Source organism: Erinaceus europaeus, chromosome 16, assembly GCF_950295315.1.
Source record: "Erinaceus europaeus chromosome 16, mEriEur2.1, whole genome shotgun sequence".
Taxonomy (NCBI): domain Eukaryota; kingdom Metazoa; phylum Chordata; class Mammalia; order Eulipotyphla; family Erinaceidae; genus Erinaceus; species Erinaceus europaeus.
The window spans coordinates 16,943,739-16,970,723 of record NC_080177.1 but is presented as its reverse complement, the minus strand read 5'-3'; the positions used below and the strand labels follow the sequence as shown (position 1 = coordinate 16,970,723).

General features: G+C 39.3%; 1 protein-coding gene across 2 annotated transcripts in view; it reads left to right on the top strand.

Moving 5' to 3' along the window:
- Nucleotides 1–26,985, top strand: part of FBN1 (fibrillin 1) — a 278,955-nt gene that overhangs the window by 227,411 nt on the left and 24,559 nt on the right. For both annotated transcript variants that reach the window (XM_060174616.1, XM_016185653.2), the window contains exons 46-55: nt 5,474–5,599; nt 7,624–7,740; nt 8,791–8,919; nt 9,701–9,820; nt 11,248–11,373; nt 18,495–18,644; nt 19,030–19,095; nt 20,424–20,540; nt 24,123–24,242; nt 26,325–26,447. In XM_060174616.1, the coding sequence (XP_060030599.1) occupies nt 5,474–5,599; nt 7,624–7,740; nt 8,791–8,919; nt 9,701–9,820; nt 11,248–11,373; nt 18,495–18,644; nt 19,030–19,095; nt 20,424–20,540; nt 24,123–24,242; nt 26,325–26,447 (1,194 nt within the window). The remainder of the gene's footprint in view (nt 1–5,473; nt 5,600–7,623; nt 7,741–8,790; nt 8,920–9,700; nt 9,821–11,247; nt 11,374–18,494; nt 18,645–19,029; nt 19,096–20,423; nt 20,541–24,122; nt 24,243–26,324; nt 26,448–26,985) is intronic.

Genomic DNA, 26,985 nt, shown 5'->3' with positions numbered 1-26,985 from the left:
ACACTTAGCTATTTTCTACTTGTAGATATGATGTTTGTAAAACAAGAAAATTGAGAATATACTTTCTCATTTCTCTCTTGTTATCCCACTATAAACATACACCCACAAATATACATATAAGTTCATGTTTGTGTGTGTGCTTGTGTGCGTGTGCACACACGTGTGCATACAGAGAGAGAGAGAGAGAGAGAGACTATGTGTGTGGTGCTTTCTTGAAAGATCCAGGAAGAACAAGCCTACATAATAAGTCTAGTAGAAAAGAACCAATAGCATCACTCTACCTCCTAAGCACCTTCTTAGATGAGAGATTTCTCACTGAGGGCAGCAAGCAGCCACTGCCTACAGTTTGGAACAAATTACCTACAGTTCCAATGAAATTATATTTGGGGGGTTCACTTTTTGTTTGGGGTATGGTAAAAACAATTAGGTGGTCTGGGAGGTGGTGCAGTGGATAAAGCATTGGATTCTCAACCATGTGGTACTGAGTTCAATCTCTAGAACCCATGTACCAGAGTGATATCTGGTTCTTTCTCTCCTCCTATCTTTCTCATTAATAAATAAATATTAAAAAAAAACAACTAGGAGGAAAGTGTTATTCATGTAAATTAAGGGTCAGGTTATTCAGTTTCTGGTGACATGTCTGTCTACTCTGTGCTACCAAAATAAAAACACAGGTGTGGAGAATTTAGCCCGGGAGCAACACAGTGCCTCAGCATGATTTTCCTGTCCGTCTTTACGTGATTATAAATCATTGTATATTTAGCAAGAAAATTGGGAAGAATTTGTTGTTTTGCTTATGGTTAATATCGCAGGCAGTTGCCTGGATACTTGATGCTTTTGTGAATGAAACAACGGAAGGGAACATGGGCAGATTTTCTTAGGATTTCCTTGCCTACTAAAGATTAAGTGGTAGGAAATATACTGCACTGTGCAGGGCATTTTGCATTGTTTCATAAGGCCTTGGTGGGAAGAGGGTGTAGTAGCAGAACAAAAACTCATTTTGAGAATCAAGATTTATTTTGTTGATTTTGAAAGAACATGTGCAAGTGTTTAGCATTTTGTCAACCGAGCCATTATTATTCATGTATTTAGAAAAGCAGGACAGGAAAAGTGAGGCCTTCTCTGATAGAAGCTACAATACCCTAGTGAAACTTGGCATTGACACCAACCACTTCCTTGCATTTTGCTGTTGATTTGTATTTCTTTGATACTCAGTGAAAAAAAAATCCAATCAAAATAAAGAGCTGCTGATAATCTAAAACGTATCATTTTATACTCAGTCAAATAATGAGATGAGCTATTTATATATCAAGACAAGATGTCCAGCCAAGGCCTGTTGGGGTTTATACCCTGTCACATTTTCTTGTGGTTTATTAACATAAGTAAAACTCACCAGCCATAAGTGCTGTGAGTGAGGGCTGTTTGTAGCCAATGCTCAATTTCTCTCATTCCTCAAAATCTTCAGAAGAGAAGAACTTGAATTTTGCAACTACATAGCCTCTACCATTGAAAATTTAAGGTTGGGAATGTCATTATTTACAGCTCACTATAAAAGTCTTTTTAGATTGGCTCTGAACTCCAATACCATCAGGACCCAGAGACTGAAGAAGAAAACAGGAAGGACATTTGGTAGTAGTAGTGAAAGTAGGTGTGACTTAGAAAGGAAGAACCATAGATAAATATGCAAATATGTATATCTATAAGTATAGAAAGATCTAGATATAATGGTCAGCCCATTATCTGTGACCTTGGGAGAACTACAGCAGATTTCAATGGAGGGGATGTGGACACAGAACTCTGGTGGTGGGAACAGTGTGGAATTACACCCCTATCGTCCCATAATTTTGTAAATCAATATCAAATCACTAATAAAATTAAATCTTTAGCTTATCTTTAAATGCTAATCTATGAGTGGCATTTTTGAGACATGTTATAAAAAATCTTTCTCTCTGTGTTTAAGGTGAAAAATATTAAAATTTTCTTTCCATCATAAGATTTTCACTTAGGGAGTCGGGTGGTAGCGCAGCAGATTAAGCGCATATGGCACAAAGTGCAAGGACTGGCTTATGGATCCCAGTTCGAGCCCCCAACTCCCCACCTGCAGGGGAGTCACTTCACAGGCGGTGAAGCGGGTCTGCAGGTGTCTATCTGTCTCTCCCCACATCTGTCTTCCCCTCCTCTCTCCATTTCTCTCTGTCCTATCCAACAACAACGACATCATCAACAACAACAATAATAACTACAACAACAATTTAAAAAAGGGCAACTAAAGGGAAAATAAATATTAAAAAATAAAAAAAAAGATTTTTCACTTGAATTCATAAATTCTTCATTTCAAGCTCAAGCCAGCCATACTGCTGAAACATCTAATGGGAGGAGCATTTAGGTATCTAAACCCAAGATGCGAGCTGGCCTCAGTAGTTGTATAGTTAGAGCTTATGGATCCCTTTATTGAAACGTCTTATTCAGCTAAATACAGTACATAGGTTCTTCCCAGCCACTTCCTCTTGGTTTCCTCTATCTCCATTGACAATATAACATACCCCTACACACACACACACACACACACACACACACACACACACACACACACACAATCTGTTTTAACATTTATCCTAACCTCAGACACCATCTCCTGAGTGTTCAAATCATGGTACATATAAAAACCTAGCTTTGGGGATTTGGGCGGTAGCACAGCAGGTTAAGCGCATGTGGCACAAAGCAAGGACCGGAGTAAGGATCCGGGTTCGAGCCCTCAGCTCCTCACCTGCAGGGAAGTCGCTTCATAAGCGGTGAAGCAGGTCTGCAGGTGTCTATCTTTCTCTCCCCCTCTCTGTCTTCCCCTCCTCTCTCCATTTATCTTTGTCCTCTCCAACAACAACAACAACAACACCAATAATAACTACAACAATAAAACAAGGGCAACAAAAGGGAATCAATAAATAAATATTTTTTAAAAACTAGCTTTGACCCTACAATCACACCACCCTGAACATGCCTGATCTCATCTGATCTAGAATTTAGCTTTCATCTCAAGATAAAGTGAACTTCACAACTAAATTCTCTGGAATTGTAGCATCTTATTTCACCAATAGAACCTCAGAGTAGTCCATGTTTCTTCTTTTTTTCTTATTTTTTTTAATTCATCATGAAATAGGCAATGAAAGAAAAAAAACTTCTTAATTGGGGACCTTTCTAAAAAGATACTTAATTCTTTGGGACTCAGAATAGTTACCCCTAGTTCACGAGTATTCCAGTACTCCCTGAAGGTGCCCAAGGCTTTTAGTAGCCATTTTGAAAAAGCAGCTGCCTACACAGATCTTGGCAATAAAAGCCAATTTCCTCTGCCTCATCCAGGGAGTAACTTGCTAGTTTTCAATCCATTTTCTCCAGTAGGAGTGACCATCATTTGTTAAAACGCTAGCAGTGCTCCTAGTTGGTCTATTGGTCTATCCTAGTTTTCCCCCTTAACGACACATTCAGCTTCACTTCATTTTTTTTTTTTTTTTGCCTCTAGGCACTGGGGCTCGGTGCCTGCACTATGAATCCCCTGCTACTGACGGCCATTTTATTGGATAGGACAAAGAGAAATTGAGAGGGGAGGAGGACAGAGAGAAATTGAGAGGGGAAGGTAAACTAGAGAGGTGAGAAAGAAAGATAGAGACCTGCAGACCTGCTTCACCGCTTTCAAAGCGACCCAACCCCTGCAGATGGGAAGTTGGGGGCTCAAACCAGGATCCTTGCACGGGTGGTTGCACTTCGTACTGTGTGAGCTTTACCCGGTGCGCCACCGCCTGACCCCCTCACTTGAGACTTTCTAAGTGGTACACTGATTCATCAGCTCTAAATAAATGTTCTGTAGGAAGAGGCAGTCATAAAAAGCACAGTCTGAGCACATGAAGTGAGGAGGCATGCTCTTTTCTGGCACGAACATGGCTGCTCTCTGCCGAGCTAGCTTCGCTGGAGAGAGACCAGAAACTCGTGGCAGGGTGGTAATACAATTCTTTATTCATACGCGAGCTCAGCAGGTTTAGCCACATGGCTGCAAACCGCAATGGCCGCCTCCTGCTCTGCACTCCAGCCCTTCTCCAGGTCTGGACGAGGGAGAAAAAAGAGAGGGAAACTAGGAACAGAAGTGGACTTTATAGGGTAAAACCGGAAGTGGCAAGTCAGGACGGAGATGGCTGGGAAAGGGGTTGGAGAAAAGAAAGAGCGGGAAGGTAGAAAGCTTCCATAGCAACGGTTGCTAGGGTTTTAACTGGCGGCATGTATGTTGCTAGGGTTTTAACTGGCGGGATGTATGTATGTACCCTTCAAGCTGGGCGGGTCTTGAGGTTGAAAGAAGATAGATCAAAGGAATGGGTGGGGAATCTTTCAGGCAAAACAATGATTATGTAAATAGGCCATAGTGTCAGCAATGGAGGATGGAGCAGGGGGGCTGCCCGACAGCTTTCTGTAGCAAGTGCCCATTCCCATTGGTTGTCGTCTCTGTAGTTGCGACAGGCTATCAGTAAGACTGGCTCTTCCACTTGAGGTCAGGGTGCTGCTGTTCTCCATAACACCTATACCCAGGGAGCATTAAGCTTTTTGATTCCTTTCATGATATTAGGAAAATCAGGTTAATAAAATGCTCTTCAAATTACATTTGCCTTAAGCATAGACTCTTGGTCACTTAAAAAATTTTTTTTAATGAGGAACATAAATAGGCATACAGTTATTTCATTTGTGGAGTCTGTGCAACAAAGTCTGCCCCTCAGATAATTAGAAAACCATAATAACATTTACTTTGTTATAAATGTAACTTAAAGTTTAAAGGCTGGTAGAAGCCTTCCTTTGAATGGATTTAAATGAAAAATAAACACCATTAGGATTGTCAAGTGCTGAAAGTGCTCACTGTAGACACAAATTCTTGGTTACGATAGAGGAAAAGGTCCTAGGAGCAAGACAAAACAATGAGATAAAAGAAGGGACAATATATATTTTCCATCAAGAAAACATATCTTAGCAATGAGATTTGTTTGACTTTGATATCAGTTTCTGAGGAAGCCTTAAAGAATCCATGATTTGAAGCACCAAATCTTGAGTAGAAAGACTTACACTCAACTTCAGTCTGTAACACAACTTAGGCACATAATCAAATAAATTATCTCCGAGCTTAAACATTCCTACACCATTCTACTTCTAAGATTTCTCATCTTTCAAAACAGTTTTTGTCGATTGCTGCTGTTACTCATTGTTTCATATATTATTAACGTATTCTAAGCATACTTAGTACATTAGGGTAAGTTTTAACCAATTTCTAGGCAAAAATACAAATGATGCCAACATCTGTTTCACTGGCTTAGTTTAAGCTAATATTCATCCTGACCAGTATTTAGACTAATACCGAGAAGTAAGTTATTCATTTTTGTTTTGTCTTCCAAGCTTCCACCTGAGATGCTTAAGACGCTTTTTTTTTTTTTTGTTACTGCAGATCGCAATGAATGCCAAGAAATTCCTAATATATGCAGCCATGGACAATGTATTGACATAGTTGGAAGTTTTTACTGTATCTGCCATACAGGTTTTAAAACAAATGCTGATCAAACCATGTGTTTGGGTGAGTATGTGATTATTATTTCATTTTTCCTCATACCCTGAAATAAAATTAATTTGCATCTGAATGCATATGAAAGCTGCCACTTGCAGTCGAATTTTACCACTTGCAAATAAAAAGCAAAGGAGCACCATTAATATCCTTTGGTATTTAATCTCTAACAATCTAACTATAATAGGCCTTTTCTTTAATATTCATTTGCCCATCAGTTCAGAAAAATGTTTGACCAAGGGGTAAACTGAAAAAGATGTTAAGACAAAAATTAATTGTACTAATTTTGTATAGCCTATTGTTCTTTCATGATATTTCTGTGGGTTATACTTATTGGAACAGATTGCAGCAGCTTCTGAGTGGTGGAGGATGAGAATGTTTTTAAAATAAGGGTTTGTACTTTGAACCAGATCTTCAAAGCCAAATTTTCAGATCCCACAAAGATTTAAAAAAAAAAAAAAAGTAAAGAAATGTTCATAAAGGAAAGGATTCCTGGAGTTTCAGTCTCTTCCTTGGTTATAATTCTGAATCAGGATGTTAATTTAGAATTAACTTTATGTGTGTAGTCAATCATTTTCTTCCTTTCTCACCTTTCTTTTTCTACTGTAAAACAACATTCATTAAAAGTCTTTTGGGAATTTCATGAATGTGAATGTACCACAGCTGGGAAAAGAAAAAAAAAAATCAATCAATGAAACAATACTGGCCTTTGGCTATAATTGTGTTACTTCACTAGGGAGCTTTTCCACAAACTTTTGTCTTCTTTACAGCCGATAAAAAGTTTCTTTTGGTTTGATTTTTGTTTGTTTGTTTTGGTTTGGTTTGGTTTGGTTTTCTTTAACTGAAGAAGTGTAGCCTCCCTTCCTCATTACTAGGGAGTGAACTCATGTACAACCAGGAGACCCTGTCCAACTTATATCCTTCCTCCATCTGAATTATCTGAAACATTCTGCCATAGAACTTCCCTAGCTTGAGGAAAATTGAGCCAAAGCAGAAGCTCTCAATTGCTAACATAATGGCTTATCAGAATGTAGTCTTCAAACCACAGAAACATTTCCTCAAATCAATGTGGGGTGAGCCATAGCTTCCTTACTTAGGATGACAGATAATTTATCTTCATATAAAATGTGACAGAAATCCTAACTCTAGACACTCAATTTTGCTAACCTGAGGTGTTACTCTCTACACCCTCTACTTCCCTGTGCCTTTGCTCTCTCCTTCTGCCCCACTCCCACAACCCAATACTGTCAACTCTCTTTCATTCTAATTTTTTATTTCCTCATTAATAAATTACACATGGACTCTGTATAAAAATTATGTTAGCTGCTATACAAGGATGCAAATACATAACATACCAAAATAACTTCACTAAGTAGTCCATGAGAAAAGACATAGACCAATATGAATAAAAATAATCATGCAAGAATGTATGAGAAGGGACAAATTAACTATTCACACTTTAGAATAATTTAGAAGAGGGAGATGAGTCACCATTTAGGCCATAGTCATGAATTTTTAGGGGTATGCTGGGGGTGGGGAAGATGTCCATAGTGTTAGGTGAATTAGAATGATTAATTTATTTTGTTGCTTACTTAGAGGTAATATCAGGTAATCCGTTGCCTTTTGGGTAAATGAGTGAGAATCTTAAAGACTAGAGTTTGCCAATAGTGGCAGCAAATCAAGACCCAGATGCTCACAGAATTTTCCATTTCCAACTGAAAATATTTGAGAAAAGTGGCAAGGGTGGAGAATTCTAGAAGTAAATAGAATAAAATAATTCTTGTCCAGTTCTCATGTCCTTAGCTTGCCTTCTTTCTCCTGCCAACCAACAAAGCAATTCATTCCCAGGGTTTAGGCTCTCTTGCTGGTTATCTTGGGAGGTACTAACTCCTGCAGGAGTAAATCCCAACATCCAGAATTTCATAGCCTACCAGTGACATTTTTGTAAACACCAAGATACCCTCTAACTGTTGATGACCACATGACCTCTTCTTCCAACAGTAACCATGTCTTTCTCTGACCTCTGTCCTTACTAGATATAAATGAGTGTGAAAGAGATGCCTGTGGAAATGGAACTTGCCGAAACACAATTGGATCTTTCAACTGCCGCTGCAACCATGGTTTCATTCTTTCTCATAACAACGACTGTATAGGTGGGTGTGAAAATTGCCAAGACCCCAAAAGAACTTCTTATTCATCCTTTGTAATCAACATCGTCCCTAGTGTGCTGACTAGCTATCTTTTGAAAATAGAACTTATTGAATGCATGACAACTGGTTCAACGACTCATCTAATATTTTGTGCTGGTTAACTGTCACATATAGTGATGAGCATTACTTTTATTAAAATGTTCATTAGCAGCTATAATTTTATTTATATACTGTGAACTAAATACATTTCAAGTAAAAAATGTTTTTAGAGGCATACAAAAGTGATTCTTTCTACTGAACTTGCTTAATTCAGGAATGATGTTAGTCCACTTGCCTACATATTTCACTGTAGTCTTTCTTAAATCAATAATTGAATCTATCAACCATACAAAATGTGCTATTTGTAAGCAATAATAGCACTTGCTATTTGTAATAAACCTAATTTTGTATGGTGCCAGTGGCTAGTTATATATATATACCTATAATTGCAAGAATCCTTAATAAAACTCCAAATTATATTGTATATTGACAACTCATCTTTAGTGTTTAAAATAAGACCTAAAGTATTATCAAGACGATACTGATGTAAAATTCTAGTAAATGAGCAAGCTCTAATACAATCATGTATTGTTAGGTTTTGATTGATCTTAAAAGTCGGGTCTGTTTTTAGAAACTGGGTCTTTTTTTAATCTCCCTTAAAAATAAAATCCTTCATTTATTTATTTGATAGGCTAGAGAGAAATTTAGAGAGAAGAGGAATAGAGAGGCAGAGAAATACAGGCAGCGTTGCTTCACTCGTGAAGTTTTCCCCTTGCAGGTAGGGACCAAGGGCTTGAACCTGGGTCCTTGTGCACTGTAATGTGTGTGCTTAGCCAGGTGCACTACCTCTGGCCCCCAGACTGATCTTCACTGGAATTTACTGAACCAGGAGAGGCCATTGAAAATCTTAGTATAAATTCTCCCCTTTATATTCCATTGCTGGCATTATGACTTTTTTTTTTGGGGGGGGGGCGTTGGGGGTAGTATTTCAAAGGATTTGTTTTTATCTGACAGATGTTGATGAATGTGCAACTGGAAATGGGAACCTTTGCAGAAATGGCCAGTGTATTAATACAGTGGGGTCCTTCCAGTGTCAGTGCAATGAAGGTTATGAGGTGGCTCCAGATGGAAGAACCTGTGTGGGTGAGTGTTTACTCAAAATGATCCTCCATAGACTACTCCCAATGGCCAGCACAAGAACTACACTATCTCTGTCTCATTCCTTCCTTCTGAAATCCTAGAATGGGAACAAAAATCGCAGTAGAACTAGACTAATTCTTCCTTCAGACTTTGTATCTAAAGTATGTGTCTAGCATATAGTATTTGATGTATTCATATAGTATACAATGAATTACCCAATATAACTTTACTCGATACTTATGCACATGAATCTAAACATATACATACATTTTATTTATCATAAATAACATACTATATTAAACAATATACTGCATTTGCTTTCTATTTATATATAGGTATATATGTGTCACCATTTGCTCCTCTTATGTTCTAAAAATTGTGATATTGTACTTGCAGAGAATAGCTCAAACTAAATTTAACAGCAAAAGTAGCCCCTGGCTACAATTCCCTCTCTTGTATTTTTTTTTCAAAAATAGATTTTTATAGTAAACTTCCACTTAATTTGGGGGCATACCCCCAGATTTTCATACCCAATAACTTTTTACATGCTCTGGTTTTTCAGGTAGTATTTGATTTGTGGTAGGTCAAATATAATGTGGTGATTATACTACACACTTCTGAAAACTTACTTGTATTTAGTTGTTGATTTCTCACTAAGGGAGAGTTCTGTGGACTTTAGTATTATGACTTTCTTTTATTTGAGTCCAGTTTCTGTGAATTTTAGTTGTTTTATGGAAATCAGGCCAGGGTAACAGTCCCTTTCTTTTTCCCCTTTGCTTTGCAGACATCAATGAATGTGCTCTGGATCCTGGAAAATGTGCACCAGGCACCTGCCAAAACTTGGATGGGTCCTACAGGTGCATTTGTCCACCTGGATACAGTCTACAGAATGACAAGTGTGAAGGTAGGACAGCAGTGCTTGGAAATGAGCAGTGTTAGTTATTGCACTGGCAAGATAAAAGCCCAAGTTTTGTGAAGGAGTGATGCTGTCTTCATTTTGGAGTGCTTTGTTGAGAGCAGAGGGTGTGACTTAAATTTCGATGGTGAGACAGAAAAATCTAATTCTCATATCAGTCTCTGGTGAAGCTAATTTACTCTGTCTGGATAGGTGGTCAGAAGATCCAGCTTCTTTTCCAATTTTGTTTTGTTTTGTTTTGCAGCTTGTAAAAAGAAATCCTGTATTACGTGCATGTTACAGATTAAAAGATCTGGCTGGGTGAATGTGGCTATAATTGTTATCTATTGAGTTGTCAGAAAAGTCACGGAGCAATTCTGAAAATTTGAAAATACAGGAAAATGCATCATGGCTTTCCTGACAACCCAACATCACATGCCCATTCTAAAATCTTTGTTGTTTTGATCTAGGAAGTGGTACGTTTTCACTACAAATATTATTCTCAGCAAATGTTATAGTCTTGAATTCCTCAGTATTTTATTATTTGCACTAAATGAAGGTCATTAATTGTCAGGACTTTATAAATTATTAAGTTGAAAGGATTTTAAGAAGTCTTCTAACTCATGATCTGGCCTTAAATTAGGATGCATTAATTTATAGTTAGTAAGAACTTTATCAACAAATTTTATTATATGACAGTTTAAATTATAATAAAGCAAAAATACTCTAAGTAGAAACATTTCATTAGAATTAGGCATAAATGAAAATAAGTATTATATGTAATATAATAAAGTGACTTTCTTCAGTCTGTGATTAATACAAATTATTCTTAAAAGGAACAGAGTGAAAATATATAGAATGCAAAACCACTCCCCTAGTAATTATTAGATATACCTAGTCTGCTATCTCTATTCCCATTTTCATGGAATTGCATAAGAACAATAACAGTGAGAGAAGCAACACTAAAAAGAATATTTGAACATTTTTCTAAATTTCTTTATTGGGGGATTAATCTTTTACAGTCAAAAGTAAATACAATAGTTTGTACATGCGTAACATTTCTCAGTTTTCCACATAACATATATGAACATTTTTAAAGAAAGTTTTCTTTTAAGAAAATGTTGTATGTCAAAGCTAAGGGAACTTGGGAATGGAATTCAATTATCAACACATCAGATTCATTAAACCACAGGGAACAGGATGCAATTTAAATGCAACTTAATAACAGGGAGTGATGAAGAAGTTCATTGCATCCTTTAGAAGGAACTTGTAATTACAATTTTATGACAAGAACTATCAAAATTATTTTTGAATATTTACCACAGCATTATGATACAGAAAATCATCTTCCCTCTGAGAACAGTGCTGAAATTTACTTGCCATCTGCATTTCCACATCTTGCATCTCCATCGTGATTTGACATGTAATTCTTTTAGATATTGATGAGTGTGTGGAAGAGCCAGAAATCTGTGCCTTGGGAACATGCAGTAACACTGAAGGCAGCTTCAAATGCCTGTGTCCAGAAGGGTTTTCCTTGTCCTCCACTGGGAGAAGGTGCCAAGGTAAGTCTTGCCTTTGGAGGTTTGAAGACTTTCATTATCTTATGTTTATTTGTTGTGGTTTTATTTCTTAAACCTGGCAAAGCTCAGGCTCTGTGAAAGAGAAGATGGAGAGTTTTCATTCAACCAACAGCCTAATGATTCCCATATGCCAGAAGGTTCACTTTTTTTTTTTTTTTTTTATTTAAGAAAGGATTAATGAACAAAAACATAAGGTAGGAGGGGTACAACTCCACACAATTCCCACCAACCAATCTCCATAACCCACCCCCTCCCCTGATAGCTTTCCCATTCTCTAGCCCTCTGGGAGCATGGACCCAGGGTCGTTGAGGGTTGCAGAAGGTAGAAGGTCTGGCTTCTGTAATTGCTTCCCCGCTGAACATGGGCGTTGACTGGTCGGTCCATACTCTCAGTCTGCCTCTCTCTTTCCCTAGTAAGGTGTGTCTCTGGGGAAGCTGAGCTCCAGGACACATTGGTGGGGTCTTCAATCCAGGGAAGCCTGACCCCATCCAAAAATGGGCAGAGGATATGAACAAAACATTCACCTCAGAGGAGATCCAAAAGGCTAACAAACATGAAAAACTGCTCTAGGTCACTGATTGTCAGAGAAATGCAAATTAGGACAACACTAAGATACCACCTCACTCCTGTAAGAATGGCATACATCAAAAAGGACAGCAGCAACAAATGCTGGAGAGGATGTGGGGACAGAGGAACCCTTTTACATTGCTGGTGGGAATGTAAATTGGTCCAGCCTCTGTGGAGAGCAGTCTGGAAAACTCTCAGAAGGCTAGACATGGACCTTCCATATGATCCAGTAATTCCTCTCCTGGGGTTATACCCCAAGGACTCCATAACACCCAACCAAAAAGAGGTGTGTACTCCTATGTTCATAGCAGCACAATTCATAATAGCTAAAACCTGGAAGCAACCCAGGTGCCCAACAACAGATGAGTGGATGAGAAAGCTGTGGTATATATACACAATGGAATACTATGCAGCTATCAAGAACAATGAACCCACCTTCTCTGACCCATCTTGGACAGAGCTAGAAGGAATTATGTTAAGTGAACTAAGTCAGAAGGTTCACTTTTAAGGGTAGAAACTTTCAGGGGACCAGAGGGTGGTGCACCTGGTTAAGCACACATAGCTCTGTGAGTGAGTAGAAACTTCCCCCATCAGGTTGTGGGTGCTTGTACAACTGTCCAGGAACTTCAGCCTATCTTCATCCCGAAACACAGATGCTGATGGGCCACTGTATGGAGCAAAGTCGGGGGAGAGTTTGCTCTGTGTACTCTGACTCTAGAGAGAGAACTTACATGAATAGGGCCCAAACAGAACTTATAAGCTGAACAGACAGAACTCATAAGCTCCCAGGATATAGTGTCCATTCCTTAGATCAGCAGTATTAAATATACTTTATTCACTTATTTATTCATTTATTTTGGGTAAAGACATAGAGACATTGAGAAGAGTGGATGGAAAGAGAATAAGAGAGATAGAAAGAGAGAGAGAGAGAGACTGAGACCAGACCTGCAGCACTGCTTCACCACTCATGAAGATTCCCCCAAATGTGGGGACTAGGGACTTGAACCTGTCCTTGCACATTATAATATATGTACGCCACAATCTGGCCCAAGAAGTTCTTTTAAAATAAATAATTATATTTGAACTCACCAGGATACTTGCTTGATTGTGGTTCATTTTCCAGACCTAATTATACTTATAAACTTTCATAAGAAATTTCAAATAGGAGCTTAAATTTAAACATAATACAATATTATAAAAACCTCAAAAAAGTTTCAATTTTAATAAACATGTCTGTTTGCTTATACAAACTAGTTTAATGAATCCAGGACAGAAAAAAAAAATTATACACATATTATCTGACCTCCAGCTTTTGTTACTTTGGTTTATTCTTTTTTAAATTTTTTTATTGGAGGATTAATGTTTTACAGTCAACAGCAAATACAATAGTTTGTACATACATAACAGTTCTCAGTTTTCCACATACTAGTACAATCCCCACTTGGTCCTCTGCCATCCTGTTCCAGGACCTGATGGTTTATTCTTCAGGGAGTTTTCTTCATAGTTATTTTTGTTTTGTTTGTGTCTCCCTGTGCTTCCCCATTGCCAAACAAAAGGGTTATAGGTATCATTCAAGACTTAAACCATTGGTTTGGGGGCCACAGCCCTGACAATTTTAACCAGGGGCAGATTGTTTAATCTTTTGGAAGTTCAACTTCCTCATTTTAAGCAATAGCAATAACTTATCCACCAATCTTATTGTCTGTGTGACAAAACTAGGCCTTTCATAGATTCTTGTTATTGTTATTATATCCATTAATTTTATATTGTTCACCTGATCATCTTGTTGCCTAATCCATGAACATGTGCACGGGTTGATTTGAGAATTTTCTGCTGATATGACCTTGTATAATGACATCCAGATGATCAATTGAACAGTGTAAAGTTAGTGGATATAATAACAATAACAAGGATCTATGAACTATCATAGGCTGACATGGATTGGGGGTTGTGGGTGGAGTGTTGGCTGATTCAGATATTTTGTTGGAATGACCTAGACCAGCCAGATACATTCTAACTCCTAGTCTCCTGTTTTTGTGTTCCTTTGGCTTGGTTTGAGTCTGGAAAGAAAGCAGTGAGAAACCAGGTGTGAATCTGCCCATGTGGCAGCCAGAGGAAAACTCTTTAGGCTATTAATTCAATTTGCACTGGCCTGTCACAGAGCAAGCTAACACTGCAGGAAGAATCAGCCCAGCTGTGAGCAGCCCTGCCACATGCTCAGCTCCAAGAGGCAGAGCCAGAATTAAAAAAATGCAAGCAAGGAAAATGACTTCCGTAGTTCTGATGAAACCGTAGAGGTCGTCAAGGGCTCTTTACGGTTGGACTAGTAAGCTGACATACTTGCAAACCCCATATAGGGTATGTGGGCTAGGGTAGCTCACTTTCCCAGTGCAAGGCCCTGTTGATTATCATCCAAATTCTAGAGAATCACTGCAAACAAATGTAAATCTCTGACAGAACTTTGATGGTGTTGGAGGCAGGGAGTGAAGAAGTGGGTTTTTCTTATAAAATGACAAATTAGAAGTCAGCCTTCCATTGCCCGTGAAATGAAAAAATTCCACAGAATTTCCCCCAATCCATGTCAGCCTATGATAGTTCATAGATGAAAAAGGGTTTATAAGGAACAAATATACAGGGTTTCAGGTGAACAGATAGATACTAGTTCCCAAAGGCCACAGATGTAGATGAGTTTCTCTCACTTAGCGAGTTCACTAAAGAGTCTGTCCCATAGGCTCACTCTATATTTCTTGTATTGAGCCTCCGTGTCATGTCTAGATTATTTTTTTGGAGGGGGGGGTGTGGTCCTGCACTCTTATAGGATTGATAGAACTGCTATATAGAACTGTGATATAGAACTGGTACATGATAAGATGAGAAGAGATTGAAGATTATTTAAAGATTGATTTTTGTTGTATGCTTCACAATAGTTTGGTCTCGCTCTCCCCCTGCCAGGAGAATTGGTTTGGCCCTTGCTAGTTTCGCCCCCTTTTTCTCCCCGCCCCCTATGCTAAGGAGGTCCAGAGTCCCAGCAGCAGCCACGGAGGGAGAATGATTGGGAAGCACATGCTGTGGTGATTTGCCCACTCGTGAATAAAGATTAAACTGCAGCTTCTCAACCCAGCCATGTATCCCCGAGTCTCTGTCTCTCTCTACCGCCGCAAAGCTAGACCGGCCTGCTGGTGCCCCCGAACTTAAACGACAGATTTTATTGCTTCATAATGGATAGTTTGATGGCATGTAATTTTGTAAATAATAATATTGAAGAAAAAATAGAGTTTTACATGAAAAAGAAAAACCACGCTCTGGTTGCTTTTCCAATTCATGCAGTGCTAAGATTTAAACCAGGAGCCTCAGAAATATATTCTCTAAGTCCACCAGCTAAGTCATTCCCCTGGTAGCATAAGAATGATACTTTTACTAGATCAACATTAAAACGTGTGGATCTAGGTTTAAAAGAAACTTTGCAAGCTGGACTACAAAGAGCTTAGTTTCATTACATTTGTTGAAACACTCTTGCTAGCAGTAAATTAGGACATTAAATTATAAATGTAAATAATAAAAACAGGATCAGCAAACAGAAAACACTGCTTGTAAAGTGAAATTGAAGAGAAAAACAAATCAAGTAGCATAGTCCAAGAAACTGCCATCTGTTCAGTCTTGAAACTTCACAGCAAAGTAAACATTCACATGGCAGACACATTACAGGACAAAAACTGTCTTTTATTGCTGTTGACCTTCAGAAGCGTAGTTCAGTGAAGGTGCCGCTTAGATCCTAATCAGAGCAGATGTGGAAATGGTGTAGAAATAAAGGAGATAGCTTAGCCATAAGAGTTGGTAGCCATGAATAGTTAAAGAAGTTTGTCAGGGAAGTCAACTGAATTTGATTTACTAGAGTGCCTGAGTAGGTAGGTGGGTGGATGGACAGATGATATTAAGGATGGAAAGATGGAAGGATGGATGGATGGATGGATGGATGGATGGATGGATGGATGGATGGAGTGATTTTTTTCTGCTGTGATATTTGCAATATCAATTATCCTTATATTGTCTCTTTGTTACAAAGTGAAAACTGGTGAAATTGTAACAGGAATACTGGTTGGCTATAATGGTGTGCTACTTGGGATTGAAAGGTAATAGCAGGTGAGAATAAATCTAGTCAAACACGAAGAAAGAAGAACTTGGCAAAGTGGATATGAAATAATTCCTTAACACCTGCAGAGTTTAGCCTCTGTATCTTGAGAAGAATTTGTAGAATGTAGGAAGTCAAGTTTGTGGAAAAACATCCTCCAGGCTATTAGACAAGCTCACTTTTTAAGTCACCTAATTTGGACGGAGAGTAGAGAGCATAATGGTTACGCAAATGGACTCTCATACCTGAGGCTCCAAAGTCCCCAGTTCAACCCCCTGCACCACCATAAGCCAGAGCTGAACAGTGCTCTGGTAACAAAACAAGAAAAACAAACAACAAAAAAGTCACCTAATTTATTCTCTAGGAAATGGGAAAATCAGTTTCCACAATTATATCCAAATGTTAGATCCTTTTGTAGGAAGTAGATCCCATTATCCACATTGGAATCACTAATAAATAATTGATATTAAATGAAATAAACTCTTTTTATATTTTTATTTATTTATTATTGGATAGAGACAGAGAGCAATTGAGAAGGGAGGGGTAAATATAGAGAGAAAGAGACAGAGACACCTGCAGATCTGCTCCACCGCTCATGAAGTTTCACCCCTGCAAGTGGGCACCAGGGGGCTTGAACCTGGGTCCTTGCGCACTGTAATATGTGAACTAACCAGGTGTACTACCACCTGGCTCCAGTGAAATATACTCTTAAAAAAACTTATCTTCCTGGTGTCCTGCATCAAAGTAAAAGACTCGGGTAGCGGGGAGGGTTTAGGTCCTGGAACATGATGGCAGAGGAGGACCTAGTGGGGGTTGTATTGTCATGTGGAAATGTTACACATATGCAAACTGATGTATTTTACTGTTGACTGAAAACCATTAATCCCTCACTAAAGAAATAAAAAAAAACTTATCTTCCCTCCCATCCATCCATCCATCCATCCATCCATCCATCCATCCATCCATCCTTCTGTTTTCCTCTTTGTTTTCCCTATGTTGAGCTGAAAAGCATCTTTGTGTGTATGTGTGTTTATGCATGTGGGACACAAAATAGAAGGCATACTATGACATCCACAGGTACTAGAGCTGGGGGGTCTTCCTTAGCATGTGCACTCAGTGAGTGTTACCTGAAACACGCACACAGAGCTATCTAAGAGAGAATCTTGTGAGTGGTTGTAACTCTGCATGTCCCCATCCTAGAGTCACTGATGAGTGCGTTTTGAAATGTGGCAAAACTAGATTTTATTCATCACATCAGATTGTTTTGGGAAACTGGCTGAAATCAAAATAATATGGTAAAAGCTACATAGAGATACTCATGGGGCGGGTGGTGGCACACTAGGTTAAGGGCACACATAGTGCTCAAGGACCCGGGTTCAAGTCCCTGGTCCCTGCCTGCAGGGGAAAAGCTTTACGAGTGGTAAAGCAGGGCTGCAGGTATCTCTGTCTTGGCCCTCTCTATCTCTCCGTCCTCTCTCCATTTCTTTGTCTTTATCCAATTAAAAAAAAAAGATAGAGATGACTTTAAAGATCTCAGCTCCAGGTCAGGGAGATGCACAGGCAATATTGCATCAGACTTGTATGACACCAGATATCCCTGGTTCAATTTCCAAGCACCCCCAAATGCCAGAGGTGAGCAACAATCTGGTTTCTCCCTCCTTTCTGTTTCATGAAATAAATCAAAATATTATTTTCAAATAAATAAACAAAGGGTCAGAGAAATAGCTCACCAGGTAGAACACATGGCTTACTGTGCATGTGGTCCTGATTCTAGCTTCAGCACGTGGGAGTGTCACGGCACTGGGAGAGCTCTGGTGTCTCCTCTCCTTCTCCTTCCCTTCTCCTTCTTTCTCTCCCACCCTTTCTCTTTCTCTCATATGAATGAAAAAGTTATCCCAGCAACATTAGAATCCCACATGTACAAGGCCCCAACTCTGAAAAAAAAAAAAGTGTTTAATTAAAATTGTAAGCTACCAGGCAGTGATGCACCTAGCTGTAAGGATATGGGTTTGAGGGCCCTGCTCCCCACCTGCAGGGGGAAAGCCTCACAAGTAGTGAAGCAGGACTGCAGGGTGCCTCTCTTTCTCCCTCTCTATCATCCCTCCTTTCCCAATTTCTCTCTGTCTCTATCTTCTTCTTCTTCTTCTAGCGTTTGCCCTTCTTCCGTAGCCAGTCAACAGCGTCAGGTTGAGCCTGATGTAAAGTTTCGAGACCTCCTTTGAATAATAAGTAAATAAAATATATTTTTAATTTAAATGAGATCTCAACTGTTACTATTCCAGTCATTTAAGGGATGTTACTAAAGTAATGGAAATAGGCTTTACCAGCTTTCTTTTTTTAATTATTCACTATTAAACAGTGATGTAGCAGGAAAGCAGCTGAAGTATCTCTTGAATTGATATTGCAGATTTGCGGATGAGCTACTGCTACGCCAAGTTTGAAGGGGGAAAGTGTTCATCACCCCAATCCAGAAATCACTCCAAACAGGAATGCTGCTGTGCCCTGAAAGGAGAAGGTTGGGGGGACCCCTGCGAGCTCTGCCCCACTGAGCCTGATGGTATGCTTGCCGCGAATGTTTCTCTTTGAGCCATTCAAAGTGCAAACTGGGCACGAAAGAGAGAGAGAGAGGGTGGTTGGCCTTCAAGGAAAACAAGACTGTCAGTCTGTCTCAAGTTCTAACGGTCTTAATTCATTAGTTCATTACAGTGGTTTTCTCTGAAAAGCAAGGTAGTTATTTTCTTCTGAACTCTGTTAGGCATCTTCCAAGTGGCAGAGACACTGGGCATTTTATTCGCATTCTCTGATTTCGGGCTTGGTCTTGTCCACTGTTTTCCAATGTGTGTGCAGCGTGTGGCAATTGGACCGGTGCACTGTGTTTGGAATGGACTCTGTCACTTAGTCACTACTGGCTATCTGTTAACAAGTGTACATCTTTCCCACAGAGGCTTTCCGCCAGATCTGTCCCTATGGAAGTGGGATCATTGTGGGTCCTGATGACTCAGCAGTGGGTGAGTGGCCTGTGTTGGATGTCCTGCGTCTCTCACCCATCCTCCTCCTCCTTACTTTTTACTCCCGCTGTTCTAGTTTTTCCACCACTTTCACTAACAGTGAAACTCCATCTTTTTTGTTGTTATTTTTTCAGTTTTATTCTTTATTAGTGATTTAACACTGTTTTACAAATTTGCCAGGTTTCAGAAGAGTTTTTAATGAATGTTATTTTTTATTATTTATTTAATATTGACTTACAAAATTAGAAGTTAGTAGAGATATGATTCCACACCGTTCCCACCACCAGAGCTCTGTATCTCCATTCCCTTCAGTGGAAACTGCACTAGTGCTCCCAAGATCACAGATATGGGTTGACTGTTACATATATATATATATATATATATACACATTTACCCCTTTTTTCTATGGTCCTGCCTTCTCTTCCTTTCTGTATCACACCTACTACTTCCAAGTGTCCTTCCTTTTTCTTTTTTCTTTTTTTTTTTCCTCTTATATCACATGGTATTGGAGTTCAGAGCCCTATGGTCATCTTTTCCTGATATTTACCCCTCTGGGAGTATGGACCAAAATTCCTTATGGGGAGCAGAAGATGGGAGATCTGAGTTCTGTAGTTGCTTCTAAGCTTGACATGGGTGTTGACAGGTCAGTCCACACCCCCAGCCTGCTTTTGTCTTTCCATAGTGGGGCAGGGCTCTGGAGAGGTGAGGTTCTGGGATACTTTGATGAACTCATCTGCCCAGGGAGTTCAGGATGAATTCATAGTAGCATCTGCAACTTGGTGGCTATGGCTTAGTGAATTTCTGAAGAAAACCTGGCTGTATTTTGTTGAGTTTTCAGATGATTTCTCATTGTTTTGTTTTTTTCTAATTTATCAGGAGAGCACTCTGAAAGGATTCCTACTCCGTAGCCATACCTCCAGAAGTCTCTAAACTCTGTTTTTTTATTATGTCTTTGCATTTAGTTATGACTTATATGTTGTATTGTAACATTATAATGTTAGATAGTTCATTGATTAGATACTTAGGTGATCATAATATATTTTGTGGGGGTTTTTTGGTTTTGTTTTTCTAGTATCATAATAATCAGAGGGCCAGTCAGTGGCACACCTGGCAGAGCACCTACATTACAGTGTGCAAGGACCAGGTTGGAGCCTCCACTCCCCACCTACTGGGGAGAAGCCTCATGAGTATTGAAGCAGTGCTGTAATCTCTATCTCACCTCTCCCTCTCAATTTCTTTCTATCACTTTCCAAAATGAACAAATAATAAGAATAAAATGACAATGAAAAAGGTCTTGTTCCTCACTGTCTTTTTCTCTTTTGAATAAGACATGGATGAGTGCAAAGAGCCTGACGTCTGCAAGCATGGCCAGTGCATCAATACAGATGGCTCCTACCGCTGCGAGTGTCCCTTTGGTTATATTCTGGAAGGGAATGAATGTGTAGGTGAGTAAGAAATTGATTTGGCCCCACCTGCAAGGAGGTCGCTTCACAAGCGGTGAAGCAGGTCTGCAGGTGTCTATCTTTCTCTCCCCCTCTATATCTCCCCTCCCCTCTCGATTTCTGTCTGTCCTATCCAACAGCATCAGTGGCAACAATAACAAGGGCAACAAAATGGGGAAAAAATGGCCTCCAGGAGCAGTGGATTTGTAGTGCAGGCACCAAGCCCCAGAAATAACCCTGGAGGCAAAAGTTAAAATTAAAGTTAAAAGAAAGAAAAGAATTTGGTTTGGCCATTGGAATTTTGCAGATTAGAAACGAAGCTACACAGTATCCACACTAGGAAGTATAGACACCAAGATGGGACAGAAATTTCACCCTTTCTCTCAGGTGTTAGCAATGCTTCTAAGTCTCCACCATGGGCCAGGCACTGTAACAGGGCTTCTGTGGCTGTTGCAGTGAACCAAGACACCAGAGTTCATCTCCATAGGCACCTTCTAATCCCATGAGCAGGCCAGATGGTGGACATGTTTGAAAAGACAGCAGAAAGAACATTATAATGAAAGCCTTTGTGGATATTTAATATATATATATTGGTTGTCATAATTTATTCTCTCAATATGTAAGATACAAAATTTCCCTGCATTTTATTATGGAATTGCGTTACATGAAAGGTTATTCACCCAGTGTAAATTCTTCTTGTTTTAATCCTCATTCAAATGTCAACAAATGGCTCCTATGCCTGACCTTTGGCCTCTTGATCCACACTAACTCCAAATCAAATCTATTAGTCTATTTCTAAGAAGTCAAAAGCAATTCTGTGCAACTTGAATTAATAACGGCATATATGTTGAGTTTTCCATGTACGAATGTTCCTTCCATACAGTCAGGGCATGAGGATTTCAGCTGCAGCACTGACTTTGAGAGCTAAAACAAGTTCTTTAACCTTTCTAAGCCTTGCAATGTATTATTTTTCAGATGAACTAAATTATCAAATTATCTGGTGGTGCACTTGTACTAAGCACAAGGGCCTACTTAAGAGTCTGGGTTCTCGGGGAGGGGGGCGGGGCAGGGATGCTTCAATATCTTTCTCTATCCCCCCTCCCCTTTCAATTTCTCTCTGTCCTATAAAAATAAATAAATAAAAATTTTAAAAAAGGTCCCCCGGAGCAGTGGATTCATAGTGCTGGCACCTGGCACCCAGCAATAACCTGGAAGCAAAACAAAAACAAACAAACAAACAAAACTGCAAATTATCATTGCCACTCTGAAAGATCAAAGCTATTATGGTTTTTTTTCAACATAAAGAGACAGTAGAATGGCATTTCCTATCAGACAAAAGGAGATTTGACAATATATTCCTTGGAATCTTTAGCTAGTGCTACTATAGACAGAACAAATGTGCACCCTCACCCAAGGTCCCTCTTTCATACCTTTCTCTTGTCTTTACTTCAAAGTTGAGAAAAGGGAGGCCAGATGGTAGGACACCAGGTTGTGAGTACACGTGTTACCATATGCAAAGAGCTAAGTTCAAAGGGGCTGGGACTTGGCGCATCTGGTTAAGCACACACATTACTAAAGATCTGAGTTCAAGCCCCCAGTCCCCACCAGCGGAGAGGGAGCTTCATGAGCAGTAAAGTAGGTCTGCAGGTATCTCTCTCCCTTCCTCTCCTCCCCCCTTCCTCTCAATTTCTCTCTGTCTCTATCTAATAAATAAATAAGTAAATAAATTAGTTAAAATGACCCCAAAAAGTTAACCGTAAACTATTGTATTTACTGTCAAATGTAAAACATTAATTCCCCAATAAAAAATGTTTAAAAAAGAAAGAAATTTCACTGAGAAACTTTTCTGTGATTAGAAAAATAAAACTGAAAATTAATTTCTCTCAGGGATGTTTATCCAGAGGAATATGCAGTTCTCAAAAGAGTGTATATACTCAGAATGATCTGGGAGGACTGGGTGGTGGTGCTCCTGCTTGAGCACACACAATACCATCCATATGCAAGAGCCCAGGTTCAAGTCCCTGGTTTCCATCTGCAGGGAGAAGTTTCCTGAATGTGAAGCACTGCTGTAGACATCTCTCTTTGTCTATCTCTGTCTCCACCTTCTCTTTTAATTTCTCTCTGTCCTATCAAAATTTAAAAAAATTAAAAAAATATTCAAAATGATAGGTTTTCATCGAATGGTAGTTGCTCCAAGGGTTTTTGTAATGTTAATTGCTCTTTTACCAATAAAGCACTTAACTTTAGCCTTTGGGATATTATAAATATATATATGTGTGTGGTTTATCCAAACTGAAAGTTAGAAATTTTAAACTAGGATGAAAATGACCACCTTGCTGTCCATCTGTCCTGATCACTAAATAGATTTGCCCAAGCCAAGCCACATACATTATAAAGAGACTGTATTATAGTATTATAGTATTCCTTTTGTATTTTGGGGTTTTGAAGTGTTGATAGTATTCTATTCAAGTTCCTTGAATCAATTAAGGTGATAGTTGAGATTATCATACACGAGTGTTATGCCAGGTGGTGGAAAACACACACACACACACACACACACACACACACAGTTAAGCATAAGAAATAAATCTTGATGATAGCTAGTTAACTCTCTGTATCCTTTGTAACTTAAATAGTGTTAGTTCTCAACATTTTTCCTTTCCCAAAGGAAGCTATTCTCCACTTGGAGTGTGTCAGACTAAGTCAGCATTCTGGGTGGAGATGATAGGAGGAATATACATATATATCTTTGCTAAGACTTGTTCACTGTCCACGGTTTTTCAGAGAGAGACTATACCCTAAATATATTTCTTTCTAGCCTTTCTTCTGCCTAATGTAAACCATCTGGTTTCAGCAGAATCAACTAAACCTACTTGAATCTTGATTTTATCTAGTGTATTAATTTTGCTTAACCTCTGGTCTCTTATTTTACGTAAGTTTAGTCTTCTATTTAATATCTGGAAAAAATCCACCATGTTTAAGACTTCTTAGAGAATGATGTAATGTCAGGCACACTGGAGATGTATTTCTAACTTTACATAAGCACAGCTTTTGACTTATAAGAGAAGACTTATTTTAACCCTTTGAGTATTAATTCTAAGTAGAAAAGCTACTTCTTCATAACAGAGAATTATGTAAGGGCTAGAAGTCTTAACTTCTCCCATATTATTAACACTATTATGCCAAGTGTTATTGCCACTGTCACTTAACAAGTCAAATGCTACAGCTGGGGGCTGGATGGTGACATATCTGCATTAGAGCACATGTTACCATACTCAAGGACTCAGGTTCAAGCTCCTGGTCTCCACTTACTTGCCCCTCAAGCTTCACATGTGACAAGCAGTTGCTACAGTTATCTCTTTCTCTCCCTCTCTACCTCCTCCCTCCCCTCTCAAATTCTGTCTCTATCCAATAAATCAAATCTTTGAAAAAATAAACAAAAAAGTTCCACCGCTGTAGACCTGTGGTAATAAGACATGTACTCCTTTCTTGGGAAACAACATGAGAATAGAACAAGTACTCTTGTGTTCTAGCCCACTGTTCCTCAATTCACCATATTTTCAATACATACCTGGTCACTTGCAGATACTGATGAATGTTCCGTGGGCAACCCTTGTGGAAATGGGACTTGCAAGAATGTGATTGGAGGCTTTGAATGCACCTGTGAGGAGGGATTTGAACCTGGTCCAATGATGACTTGTGAAGGTAAGCCTACCCAATACCTAATAGTTATATGTTCTCATTTTGGTTACATATTCTGATCGTGGGGACCAAAGTCAGCTGATTATAGCTCTTAATATGAAATGCCATGAAGGGTGGAGAGAATAAAGGACATATGGGTCATTCCATCATTTCTAGTCCTCTTTGTAGAGAGTATCTGCAAAAGGATGAGTTATGGCATGAGTTATGCTGCTTGTCACAAATGGCTCTTGCTAGTGTCTCCTCCTTACTGGTATGCCGCTCTTGTTTGCTGCCTTATTTCTTGTTTTCTATTTCTCCTGTCTTTGTTTCTTTATCCCACAGGTCTCCTTTCTTTTTTTTTCTTTCTGTTATTTCTTCTTCCCTATTCTTAGAAACATCTGCACACTGAGTCGCCACCGCTATCGTAAAACCATCTCAGGACAGTCACATCAAAAGAGGTTGCCTATCCTCTACGAGTATCTGTCATAGTGTCTGGAAAGATGCTTAAAGAAAATCAAAATGAAAAAAAAAAATCAAAATGAGGGGCCAGATGTGGCACACCTGGTTTCTTATATGCATTACCATGCCCAGGGACATAGATTCAAACCCCCATCCCCTACTAGCAGGGGGGAAGCTTCACTAGTGGTGAATCAGTGCTGCAGGTAACTCTTTCTCTCCCTCTCTATCTCTCAATTTCTCTCTGTTCTATCAGATAAAATAAAGTTTAAAAAAGAGAAAGAGAGAGAGAAAGGAAGAAAGAAAGAAAATCAAAATGGAGAGTGTCTTGAACAGTTGTTTTCAAAGGGTGGACCCTGAATCAGACACATTAGCATCACCTGGGAACTTATTAAAAGGCACATTTTCAAGCCTGCTCGTCCCCAGATTTCTTAATCAGAAACTTTTATGAGGGAGGTCTAACAGCCCTCTGGGTGATTCTAATAGATTGGCACACTGAAAACCACTAGTCAGGAAAGTGAGTGGGAGGTGAAGGAGAAGTATGGAGTTGCTGTTGAGATGTACTCTTCATTATAACAATAACCCAACAATATCCACTATTGAAGTTGACGGTGAATCTTTACAGGCTGTGATCAAATTGTGAGCTGAGGTCTCATACATGCATTTACTCGGTATAATTGCTCTGAGGGAGAAATACAATCATCACTATGGCTGCTTTTACCCTGATTTCCATGTCATATTCAGATGATTCCAGATTATGAAATGCACAGAAATTTAGAATAGAACACTCTATCTTGGTGGCAATAGTACATTTATATCTATCTGTGTAGGACTTTTCACCTCATATGGACTTTAGTGTAAACTAAGTAGGATTCAGAACTTCATTTACCTGGGTATAAAAATAACCCATGTATGAGTAACTGTACCGTAAAGTATTAATCTCCCCTCCCCCAATAAAGTGATTTGGGAACATGGAAACTACTATTCCGTAGTGTCCGTTTTTATAAGAAGAGGTGCTTAAAATTGTGGAGATGTCTGCTTGTCCACGTGACAGTTGACTTGGAAAATGTTTCCAGCTGAATGGAATAAAAATCATTCCTGGGGGTTGGGTGGTAGCGCAGCGGGATAAGTGCACATGGTGTGAAGCACAAGGACCGACATAAGGATCTCGGGTCAAGCCCCCAGCTCCCCACCTGCAGGGCGGTTGCTTTTGCAAACTGTTAAGCAGGTCTGCGGGTGTCTGTCTTTCTCTCCCCCTCTCTGTCTTCCCCTCCTGTCAATTTCTCTCTGTCCTGTTCAACAACAACAATAACGACAAGGGCAGCAAAATAGGAAAAATGGCCTCCAGGAGCAGTGGATTTGTAGTGCAGGCACCGAGCCCCAGCGATAACCCTGGAGGAAAAATAATCATCCTCTACTCCTTGTGACTTTAGAGAGTGCCAGGTGGTCAATTTGAGACTTCAAAAGCATAATTTCGTATGCTTATACCAATTATAAAATAGCCAACTCACTTTATAGTTCCCTAAAAAACAGAGACTTCTTGATTCATTCATGTTTATGACAAGAGAGCATCTCAACATTTTGCAAAGACTGTTTCTCTTTTTGGTCGATGTTCATGATCCATTATTTTCTTACTTCCTTCTGTTGCAGATATCAATGAATGTGCCCAGAATCCTCTGCTCTGTGCTTTCCGATGTGTAAACACATATGGGTCATATGAATGCAAATGTCCTGCTGGATATGTTCTGAGAGAAGACAGGAGGATGTGCAAAGGTGAGGTTTTCATGTTCAAGATTATTTACACTGGGGAGTCCAAGCTGTGTCTACTGGACTGTCGGAAAAGTCATGATGCACTTTTGCATAGGAAAAAAAAAAGGTGTCATGACTTTTCTGAGAATACAATATAACGGGAACTATAAAGAGGAGGGCTGAAAATCAGATACAAGAAAAAGGTTGGCATTGTTATATCTCCTCTTTTTTTCTTTTAATTTTATTTCATTTTTTAAAAAATTTTATTTATAAAAAGGAAACACTGACAAAAAAAAAAACATAGGATAAAAGGGAGACAACTCCACACAATTCCCACCACCAGAACTCCGCCGTATCCCATCCCAACCCTGATAGTTTCCCTATTCTTTATCCCTCTGGGAGTATGGACCCAGGATCATTATGGGATGCAGAAGGTGGAAGGTCTGGCTTCTGTAATTGCTTCCCCACTGAACATGGGCATTGCCAGGTCAATCCATACTCCCAGCCTGCCTCTCTCTTTCCTAAGTGGGGCAGGACTCAGGAAGCAGGGCTCTAGGACACA